General features: G+C 47.6%; 1 protein-coding gene across 1 annotated transcript in view; it reads right to left on the bottom strand.

The window, feature by feature from the left end:
• The window catches only part of arhgef4 (Rho guanine nucleotide exchange factor (GEF) 4), a gene marked incomplete at its 3' end in the record, with an annotated part of 19062 nt that extends 8269 nt beyond the window's left edge, over nt 1-10793 (bottom strand). The window contains exons 1-3 of the mRNA XM_030129781.1: nt 10486-10793; nt 584-763; nt 222-422 (exon numbers count right to left, since the gene is read on the bottom strand). Coding sequence (XP_029985641.1) covers nt 222-422; nt 584-763; nt 10486-10518 — 414 coding nt within the window. The remainder of the gene's footprint in view (nt 1-221; nt 423-583; nt 764-10485) is intronic.
• Between the last annotated feature and the right edge of the window lie 1108 nt (nt 10794-11901).

Raw genomic sequence — 11901 nt, forward strand, 5'->3', positions numbered from 1 at the left:
GGTGGACTCCCCTCAGGTGGACTCACCTCAGGTGGACTCCCCTCAGGTGGACTCACCTCAGGTGGACTCCCCTCAGGTGGACTCCCCTCAGGTGGACTCACCTCAGGTGGACTCCCCTCAGGTGGACTCCCCTCAGGTGGACTCACCTCAGGTGGACTCCCCTCAGGTGGACTCACCTCAGGTGGACTCCCCTCAGGTGGACTCCCCTCAGGTGGACTCACCTCACAGATGTCCTTCAGGTGTTTGATGTAGTCTCTCTCTGTGCTCATGATCTCGTTGATGACGTTGGTCCTCATCTGTTCTTTACACGGTAACCCGGGTCCCAGGAACAGACCCAGACCAGACCGGTCCTCCTGTCCAGACTGGGCCTCCTCCAGATGGTCCAGGTACTCCTCCATGGGCTCGTCCTGGTTCACACGCAGCTGGAGAACACACACACACACACACACACACACACACACACACATATATATATATATATTTATATGTAAAACATGTGTGTAGTATAGTGTGTATTGTTGTGTGTGTGTGTGTGTGTGTGTGTGGGTGCGTGTGTGTGTGTAGTTGTGTGTAGTGTGCGTACCCGTACAAAGCTGGCTGGGAACCAGCCCTCACTGTCCACCATGCGTCCCCACCACCACTCCTTGTTGGTGGCGTCCACTACTTCGATGACGTCCCCGGCCTTGAAGCCCAGCTCCTGGTCGTCCATGGTGACGTGGTCCCACAGCGCCTCAGCGTACACCACACTGCCATCACTGATGAGCTGTATGTACACACAGATACACACATATATATATACAGATATACACACATGTACACACACACACACACATATATATATATATATATACAGGGTGTCCCATAAGTCTCCATACATAGGAAAAATAAACATTTCTTGACATAAACCATTTTTATTTCTATAACATGCTCTATATGACTGACATTTTGTCAGGAACACATTTCAATGTGTGTCCTCCACTGCAGAAGAACTAGAAAGAAGAACTAGAAAGACATACATGTTAGAACCATATGTGTTATGTCTCCTATGTATGGAGACTTATGGGACACCCTGTATATATATATATATATATATATATATATATATATACACACACACATACATACAGATATACACACACACACCATCAGATGTACTGAGTCATCATATTTCTGACTACAAGCTGAGTGTGTGTGTGTGTGTGTGTGTGTGTGTCTCTGCTCCACTGATCCATCATAGCGATGAGGACAACAGAAGACAGGCCTGTTGCTAGGCAACCCTCCCCCATCCTCTGCCTCCCTGTGCTTGTCTCTCAGTGACACCACAACATCCTCATTAAATAAACAGAGTGTGAGTACACACACACACACACACACACACACACACACACAGAAGAGTGGATGGATGTGGAAACAGATCCAGCATCAGCAGTCACCATGGCAACAACAAACACAAACACAGAAACACACGTCCCTGTCTTTGTGGGGACATCCTGTTAATATGATGAATATATGATCTGAACCTCAGACCTAGACCATCACTGGTCCATGTGCGTATGTGTGTATATATGTGTGTATATGTGTATGTGTCTTTGTGTGTGTATGACTGATTTTTGTCACTGATTCTTGAACACAACACACTGGTAGTTTCAAATTCACATGTGGAAAGTGTCATTTCATCTTCCCAACTGCACCTGAAGGCATCATCAGTCATCATGGAGTTAACTGACAAACATTAGACAATGTCAATAGAACTTCCATCGTGTGTTTTTATAGTCAGAGATCCAAGAGAGCATTTTCACAAAACAAAAAAAACTTCAGTAAAACAAGACTAATGTTATTACGGGTTAGAGCAGAGGTGTCAAACATGTGACCCGGGGCCCAAATCTGGCCCCCCAAAGGGTCCAGTCCAGCCCCCCAAAGGGTCCAGTCCGGTCCATTGGATGAATGTGTGAAACACAAAACTCCAGTGCAGATCTGAGTCCTTGTAGTTCTGGTTCCACATTCAGACCAGTTTCATCTGCAGTGGGTCAGATCAGCCCAACACTGTCAGAATAACCTGTAAATACTCACAACTGCACATTTCTGTTTGTAAATGTCAACATTTTCATGTCATTTTACTGAATTTACACTAAAACAAATAATCTGAACAAATATGAACATTTGGAAATGTCTTCAGTGTAATTTTACCAATGTTCAGTCTGTTATTAAATATTTTGTGTATTTGTAGATCCACTGTATGTGTACGGTAGAATGAACATGTGTAAATGATAACCTGAGGCAGAATATTGTTAAAATTACACTTAGTTTTCTTAATAAATGTCAGTTGGTTCATGTTCTTCACACTGTTTTAAAGGATAGTTGGTAGATGTAAACATTTTCATCACATAATTTTACTTTTTTTTCGCTCTAAAACATAGAGGAAAGTTTGGAGTTGACATTATTTCTGTTTTATTATGTTATTATTTCACTGGCCCCGCCCACTTCGGATCAGATTTGGCTGGATGTGGAACTGAACTAACATGAATTTGACCCCCCCCCCCCCCCCCCCCGGGTTAGACAGAATATATGACATGTATCTGTTGAACTGACCCTTCATAAAAAGATCGTCATCGTGTGAACAGTTCTGACCTGTTCCAGATGGAAATGTGTTGCATATGTACAGCAGTTAGCAGCTAACCAGTTAGCCCTGTGTAGTAACACTGGAACAAACAGTGGGTCTGTGTGGCCTCCAGTCTGCCCTCAGTCCAAAACCAGTAGAAACACGAAAATAAAACTAAAAACTCTGCCTGTTTTACAGCTGGTGTCTGTGTATGTATGACTGTGTATCAGGGCCACATACGAAAATAAACACACTGTCACAACAGGAATAAAGTCAGAAAATATCAAAATAAAACCCACAATTTTATGAGAACAAAGTCGAATACAGAAAGAGTCCTAATTTTTCGAGGATGATGTTGATAAACCATAAATGGGTTCTTCTCTGAAACTGGGTTTATAATAATAATAAAAGGTAAATGTAGACAGATTTCCCCTAAAATGGACCTAATGATGACCTCAGATAAATGCAAAAAAACCCCAAAACATACACTTTTGCTCGGATTCATCCCATAAGTAATGAATTTATAATCAAATACTGGGTCCAAAATTAGGACCCAAATGTGGACATTAAATCTCCCTAGGTGTCAGTGTATTAGATGTGTAAACATGTGTAAATGCTCTTCTACAGACTCTAAATACAGACACTGTGTTCACTGTGTGGATCCTAGTGGGTTTTCTAATCCACACATGTGGGTTTGGCATCCATCTGAGTCTCATTCCAGGTTCGGTGTGGAACCCATCGTGTCCACTGGTGTTACATACAGAACCAGAGCATTTAAACACTAATAAATAAACAGTGATTTTCCAACAGTGGTCATTTTTGTCAAACACTCTGCCTTGAATAATTACTGCAGTTCCCAAAATGCGCCTGTGAGAGAACAAAGAGATATTTAATAAAATAGCAGTAGTGTGTAATTTTCCTGTCCTTTCGACTATATTACATGCGGATTTATGTATTAAATATTATGTAAAATCCTACTATGTAATGCACGTTCTGTGTCTGTCCGTCCGATCGATGTTGCAGCACAGGAGGGCGTTTGTACGAATGTCCCTCAGCCTTCACAGGCCTGATCTCTGCCAAACTCACCAAAAAAACACGAACATTCCCAGACTATCTACTAGGCACACTTTCATGTCTGTATTCGAATGTTGTGAAGTATGCTGGGAGACATTAGCCTCTCATGCTATCGTACAATGACACCACAGGTACAATGCCACTAGTTCATACAAATGAGCCTTTTTTGGCTTCTATCCTCTCCTGCACAATGACTTTACTTGTTTGAATGTTGTTTTTTTAATGTTCTTGTCATACCTGCTGCCAGACGCTAGTCTGGTCTTGTCTGTCTTTTATGTTTTGTTTGTCACTTCCTGTTTTATTTTGTTAAGTTTTCCCTCATGTGTCTTGTCTGTCGTCTTTACTTCCTGTTCCCTGTTCATCCTGACCTCTGTTCTGATTACCTGTCTCCGCCCTGATTTGCTTCACCTGTGTCTAGTTGTCTTCCCTCCCTTTTGTGTATTTAAACCCTGTCTCTCCCCTAGGTCATTCGCCAGTTTGTAACTCTAGCAGTTCAGACCAGCGTTTTGACCTCGTTTGTTCGTTTGCCTGCCTGTTTTTGACCTGTTTTTGGATCCCTCGGTTTTTCGCCTTTTGCCTGCTCCCTGTCTGGTTTTGTCTGCCTCTCCGGATTCCTGGTTTTGACCTTCTCGCCCTGACTATCGGTACGTGAGTTTTGTCTTGTCCTTATGTCCTGTCGCCCGAGAATTTGCCTGCCTGTGTATGACCTGTTTCCGTCCCTGACCTCCCTTTGCTTCTCCCTAGTCGGGAGAAAAACCCCGAACACCGTACGGGGAGACGGGCTGTCGCCCCTGATCCAGAGAACGAATCAGAGAAGGATATCAACAACCATTATCCTCAAGATTCTGTCACTGTTCATTATTTTTCACCTGTGTGTGATAAATAAATCTTTTGAATTATATTTTTGGCGTTTGAGTTCTGCATTTGGATTCTGTGTTTGTACTCGCACCATTACAGTACAAACTGGCCAAAGCATGAATCCAGCAGAACTCTCTCAGGTCAAGGAGGCAATTCAGTCCCAGGGGCACAGACTAGGGGGACATGATCAGGCTCTCCACACCCTACTCGACAAGATGAACCAGCTAACTACTCAGGTGGCTATGCTCACTAGTACCCAAGCCGCGGCCGCGGCTGTGTCAAGCGAGATTAGGTCCAACCCTCCGCCTGTTTGAGACTCGGCTGAGCCGAACATTCCGGCACCTTCCAAGTACTCTGGTAATCCTGACACCTGTCGAGACTTTTTTACTCAGATTCAGTTAATTTTTGAGTCCCAACCTGTTCGTTTTGCTAAAGACTCTGTAAAGATTGCTTATTTGGCTAGTCTGCTGGAAGGGCCTCCTCTCAGTTACTTTAATGCTCTTTTTGAACAGGGTTCTCCTGCTGTTCATTCTTTTTCGGCCCTGGTTTCCGAACTTAAGCGGGTTTATGACCACCCGGTTCGGACCCAGTTTGCGGGTCATCAGATCATGAGGCTCAGACAGGGAGAGCGAACCATCAGGCAATATGTGAGCGCCTTTCGTTCACTAGCAGTGGAATCAGGGTGGAACAACCAGGCCCTGATCACTGCCTTTTTGTCCGGCCTTAATCGCTCTGTCGGCCGTGAGATGGCGCTCCGCCAACAGTTCACCTCCCTAGACGATGTTATCACCGAGGCCATCCGGGTCGCTGATCAGGAATCAGTTTGGCAGGTCATGGAACCAGAGGTCAGCTCTTCGTCCAGCAAGGGACCGAGTCGAGAGACGTTACGACTTCCGACAGCTGAGACAGGAGGGGGTAAAGAGGAACCTATGCAGTTGGGAAGGACTCATCTCTCGGCCGAGGAGCGCCGCCGACACATGACGGAGGGGCTCTGTCTATACTGTGGACAAGGTGGCCATAGAGTCAGCAACTGTACCCTTAGACCCGATGCCAAGACAGGTGAGGGGTCGCTGTTGAGCAGAACAGTGTGTTTGTCTACTGTTTCTCGCCCGTTTCCTGTGGTTCTGTTGTGTTCTAATTCTCTGTCTCTCCAGCACCCCGTCCTGATCGATTCCGGGTCCGACGCTAACCTTATGGACCAGAACCTAGTAACTAAACTCGGACTCATCTCGACCCCAGTTCAGCGTCCGTTGGAAGCCCGAGCTTTGGATGATCATGTGATCTGTCGCATCACTCATTGTACCGAGCCGGTGACTGTGCAGTTTATTGATGGACACACCGAAAGCATTAGTTTTCACATATACAACTCTGATACTCAGCCACTCATTTTGGGGTATCCATGGTTACAAATCCACAAACCATATATTGATTGGGATACTGGGGAGGTTTTTTCATGGTGTAAAGATTGTGAGACTCGATGCAAGTATGTTAATTTACCTGATAATCCTCCTAAGATGTCACCTATTGCTGTAGCCCCTGTTAGTGTTCCTATGGAGGAAAATAAGGATTTTCCTGATTTTGACAAGGTTCCCCGGTGTTATCATGATTTAAAGGAGGTTTTCAGTAAATCTAAGGCTACGGCCCTGCCACCTCATCGCCCTTATGATTGTGCCATAGATCTGCGCCCTGGTACTTCTCCCCCTAAAGGGAGATTATATTCTCTGTCAGGTCCTGAGAATCTGGCTATGAAGAAATACATTGATGAGTCCTTGGCTGCTGGGCTAATTAGGCCCTCATCGTCGCCTGCAGGAGCAGGATTCTTCTTCGTTGACAAGAAGGATAAGTCGCTCAGGCCTTGTATTGACTACAGGGGGCTTAACGATATTACTGTCCGCAACAGGTACCCTTTGCCACTAATGTCTTCCGCCTTTGAACTGTTGCATGGCGCTAAAATCTTCACCAAACTAGATCTTCGTAATGCCTACCATTTAGTTCACATCAGGGAAGGAGATGAGTGGAAGATGGCGTTTAACACCCCTAGTGGCCATTACGAGTATTTAGTGATGCCTTTTGGTCTGACCAACGCCCCTGCGGTCTTCCAGGCGTTGGTCAATGACGTTCTCAGAGACATGCTTAATGTTTTTGTATTTGTGTACCTGGACGATATTTTAATTTTTTCTTCAGATGAGGAAACCCACATTCAGCATGTTCGACAAGTGCTTCAGAGACTCCTGGCTAATCAACTGTTTGTCAAGGCAGAGAAATGTGAATTTCACCAGTCCTCGGTGTCCTTTTTGGGCTTCATCATCGCCGAGGGTAGCGTCCAGATGGACCCCGAAAAGGTTAGTGCGGTCAGGGAGTGGCCGACTCCAGCTTCCAGAAAGGATGTACAAAGATTTTTGGGTTTTGCTAACTTCTATAGGAAGTTTATTCGGGGGTTCAGCAGTGTGGCTGCCCCCCTGCATTCTCTCACCTCTTCCAAGTCTGTGTTCAGGTGGAGTCCTGAGGCTGAAAAGGCTTTTAACCACCTGAAGAGGGCGTTTTCCTCGGCACCCATCCTGTCCGTTCCTGACCCAGCTCTGCAGTTTGTGGTGGAGGTCGACGCCTCCGATTTGGGCGTTGGGGCGGTTATTTCTCAACGCTCTCCTTCTGATAACAGACTCCACCCCTGCGCTTTTCTCTCTAAGAGATTGTCACCGGCCGAAAGGAATTATGATATTGGAAATCGTGAACTGCTGGCTATTAAGGTGGCGCTGGAGGAGTGGCGCCACTGGTTGGAGGGAACGGACGTGCCATTTCTTATCTGGACGGACCACAAGAACCTGGAGTATCTACACTCGGCGAAACGCCTCAACTCTCGTCAGGCCAGGTGGGCTCTTTTCTTCACCCGTTTTAACTTCACCCTTTCCTACCGTCCTGGCTCTAAAAATGGGAAGTTGGATGCTCTCTCCAGGGTCTTCTCTCCTGACACTCCCCTGTCTGAACCTGAGACTATTCTGCCTAGCTCCTGTGTGGTAGGGGCTTTTCAGTGGGGGGTTGAGAAATTGGTCATGGAGGCCCTTAATGACTGTGAAGTTCCGGATGGCGTCCCGCCAGACCGTCTGTTTGTTCCTCCGCACCTTCGTTCTCAGGTGGTCCAATGGGGCCATGCGTCGAAGATGGCGTGCCATCCCGGGGTGAAGAGGACCTTGTTTGTGGTGAAACAGCGCTTTTGGTGGCCTGCAATGGAGAAGGAGGTTGCAGAATATGTGGCTGCCTGTCCTGTGTGCGCGGCCTGTAAGGCCTCTAATAGGGCTCCCATGGGGGAGCTGTGTCCTTTGCCTGTCCCCAAAAGACCCTGGTCGGACATCGCCCTGGATTTTGTGACTGGTTTGCCCCTGTCTAATGGTAACACGGTGGTTCTCACCGTAGTGGATAGGTTTTCCAAGATGGTGCATTTTGTTCCCTTGCCTAAACTGCCTTCGGCAAAAGAGACAGCTGAGGCGCTGTTGACTCATGTTTTCCGTCTGCATGGTTTCCCCAGAGACGTGGTCTCCGATAGGGGGCCTCAGTTCATTGCCAGTTTTTGGAAAGCTTTTTGTTCTCTTGTTGGTGCTTCTGTCAGTCTGTCTTCTGGTTTTCATCCGCAGTCCAATGGCCAAACTGAGAGGCTGAACCAGGTCCTGGAAGTGGGTCTCCGTGTGCTGGCCTCCCAGAATCCCTCCTCCTGGAGCCGACATCTGTTGTGGGTGGAATTCGCCCATAATTCACTGCCCAGTGCTTCCTCTGGGCTTTCACCTTTTCATGTGGTTTATGGTTATCAGCCGCCCTTGTTTCCGTCCCTGGAGAAGGAGGTGGGCGTGCCCTCGGCCCTGGCTCTCATCCACCGTTGCAAGAGGACCTGGACTCGAGCTAGACAAGCCCTATTGAAGGCGTCAGGCCGTTACAAGACCTCGGCGGATGCCCATAGGACCCCCGCTCCTGTTTACCATCCTGATCAGAGGGTTTGGCTATCCGCTAAACACCTCCCTCTCCGGATAGAGAGTCGCAAGTTGGCACCCAGGTTTGTTGGTCCATTCCCTATCTCGAAAATTATTAACCCTGTTTCTGTTTGCCTGAAGTTACCAAGGTCCATGAGAATCCATCCCACCTTTCACGTCAGCCAGATTAAACCCGTGAAGGAAAGTCGTCTGGTCCCGCCCACCCAACCTCCTCCCCCTCCTCGGATGATTGACGGGGATCCAGCCTACACGGTCCGGCGTTTGATGGCAGCTCGGCGCCGGGGGAGAGGGTTCCAGTACCTTGTGGACTGGGAGGGTTATGGACCTGAGGAGCGCTCCTGGGTGCCAGCATCCCGCATCTTGGACCCGGACCTTATCCGACAGTTCCATCGGAACCATCCTGATGTCCCTGGTCCGTCTGGTGCCGTCCCTAGGAGGGGGGGTACTGTCATACCTGCTGCCAGACGCTAGTCTGGTCTTGTCTGTCTTTTATGTTTTGTTTGTCACTTCCTGTTTTATTTTGTTAAGTTTTCCCTCATGTGTCTTGTCTGTCGTCTTTACTTCCTGTTCCCTGTTCATCCTGACCTCTGTTCTGATTACCTGTCTCCGCCCTGATTTGCTTCACCTGTGTCTAGTTGTCTTCCCTCCCTTTTGTGTATTTAAACCCTGTCTCTCCCCTAGGTCATTCGCCAGTTTGTAACTCTAGCAGTTCAGACCAGCGTTTTGACCTCGTTTGTTCGTTTGCCTGCCTGTTTTTGACCTGTTTTTGGATCCCTCAGTTTTTCGCCTTTTGCCTGCTCCCTGTCTGGTTTTGTCTGCCTCTCCGGATTCCTGGTTTTGACCTTCTCGCCCTGACTATTGGTGCGTGAGTTTTGTCTTGTCCTTATGTCCTGTCGCCCGAGAATTTGCCTGCCTGTGTATGACCTGTTTCCGTCCCTGACCTCCCTTTGCTTCTCCCTAGTCGGGAGAAAAACCCCAAACACCGTACGGGGAGACGGGCTGTCGCCCCCGATCCAGAGAACGAATCAGAGAAGGATATCAACAACCATTATCCTCAAGATTCTGTCACTGTTCATTATTTTTCACCTGTGTGTGATAAATAAATCTTTTGAATTATATTTTTGGCATTTGAGTTCTGCATTTGGATTCTGTGTTTGTACTCACACCATTACAGTTCTCTTGCTGTTTTATGATGTGCAAATAAATAAATAAATAAATAAATGATGCTACACACTGTGGGTTTAACACAGTGTTTTTCAACCTTGGGGTCAGGACCACACGTGGGGTCACCTGGAATTTCTACTAATTGATAAAAATTTAAAAAAATTACTAATAAAAAATATATGGTGAGTTGACAGAGCCAATCACAAAACATTACAGACAAACTGTGGTTGTGAAACTGCAGCGCTGTGCTTCTGTTTGTGTCACATGTTCACTGTGGTCAGTTTCAGATGCTGCAGCTCTTTCATAATTCATAGTTCCAGTTCTAGTTTGTTCAGTTTCATTGTCCTCCTTGTAAATCCCAGCTGGACTGACTGGACAGATCCTGACCTTTAACCTACACCTGGATTTACTGCCTCTGTCCACAGTAACAGACATTATATAGACTAAATGTCCACAATAACAGACATTATACAGACTGAATGTCCACAATAACAGACACTATACAGACTGAATGTCCACAGTAACAGACATTATACAGACTGAATGTCCACAGTAACAGACATTATACAGACTGAATGTCCTCTGACATTAACGTTTATTTACGACATAGTATAGAAAACTATTACAGGATCAGAAACAAATGAAGTTTAGCAAAAAAAAAGTCTCTGTTTTGAATGTCTGGGGTCGACAGAAATCTGTGATGTTCAAATGGAGTCAGGAGTACAAAAAGGATGGAAACCACTGGATTAACCATGTGACATGACACCCCCTGTGGTACCTGCCCCCCACCCCCACCCCCCGCTGTGGTACCTGTGTTCTGCTGATTCCATGTTGAACACCCATCAATCCCAGCAGCCTCGCTCATCCACATCCACTGGGAGGGAGGGAGTCGGTCCTCCTCGTCTCCTCCTCGTCTCCTCCTCGTTTGTGTGTTAGTGTGTGTGTGTGTGTTCTACTGGAATGCCAGCAGGAACATCAGCACCACGTTGATGATGATGAGGAGCATCATGATGAGGAACACCACCACCTTCTGCGTCTCCGGGGGGAGGTTACAGCGCAGCAGAGTGCTGAAGAAGCCCATCCTCTGCCGGCTCCACCTCCCCGAGCCGCTCCCCCGAGCCATCAGTCCCCTGGCCTCCTCCTCTTCCTCCTCCTCAGCGCCTCCCCTCCCCCTCCCCCGTTGCCTTTCCCTCAGCGCCGCTCCTGCGCACCACACGGCGTCTCCTCCTCCTCCCGCTCCTCCCGCTCCTCCTCCTGCTCCTCCTCCTCCTCGGCTGTCGGTGTCGCTGTCTTCGAGGCCTCCTCCTCCTCTCGTCCTCCTGCTGCTCGCCTCCTCCACCGCTCCTGCCACTTTGCCGATGGCCGGCGTCGCCGCGGCCTTCCCGTGGAGGCTGGGCGCCGTCTGGATGGGCCTCAGGAAGCTAAAAGTGTGTTAGCCAGCCGAGCATCCCCCCCACTCCTCCTCCTCCTCCTCCTCCTCCTCTCCTCCCTGTCTCCTCTTTGAAAGCAGGCGCCTCCCCTTCGCTTTCTTTCTTTCTTCTCTTTTTGTCGCTCCTGTCGGCTCCTCTTCCTTGGATCTCAGGATGAAAAACACCTCCCCCTGCTCTTACTCCTCATCCTCCTCATTCGTCCTCCTCCGTCCTCTCACTCCATCCGTGCATTCGTCTTTTGTCCTTTTTTTTCCTCCTCAGCTCCTCTCGTCCTCCTTTTCCGTCCGTTCGGAGCTAAAATGGTGCTTTGTGCTGCGCTCTGCCTGGAGCGCTGCTGCCTCACACATCCATCTCACAACCAGGATAACCCTCCTTTCTTTTTTTTCCTCTTCCTTCCCTTCCTTTTTTTTTTTTTTTGCATGCACACCCTTGCATAGCCAGCAGCCAATCAGAACGCAGAGTGTGTCAGCGTATCCTGGATACCAGAATAGTTGAGGCAGGGCCATAGCAACCCCTCTGAGGATGGAGTGTGTGTGTGTGTGTGTGTGTGTGGGGGGGGCTATGTGAGGGCCATGAGGAATAAAAAGCAGCTGTGTGAGTACAGCGCCTGTTTACTGACATTATGGGGACATGACCAGTTTACAAAGAAGGACAAACACTGTAAAAAAAAATCTGTAATTTAACAGAATTTTCACTGTTTCTTTGACAGATTTTTCCTGTATTTTTCAGATACAGGAAAATATCAATGAAATGACCAAAACAGACTGTGATTTTACATGTCAGATGTAAAAGAACA

The sequence above is a fragment of the Sphaeramia orbicularis genome, unplaced genomic scaffold (genome assembly GCF_902148855.1).
Source record: "Sphaeramia orbicularis unplaced genomic scaffold, fSphaOr1.1, whole genome shotgun sequence".
Lineage (NCBI taxonomy): Eukaryota > Metazoa > Chordata > Actinopteri > Kurtiformes > Apogonidae > Sphaeramia > Sphaeramia orbicularis.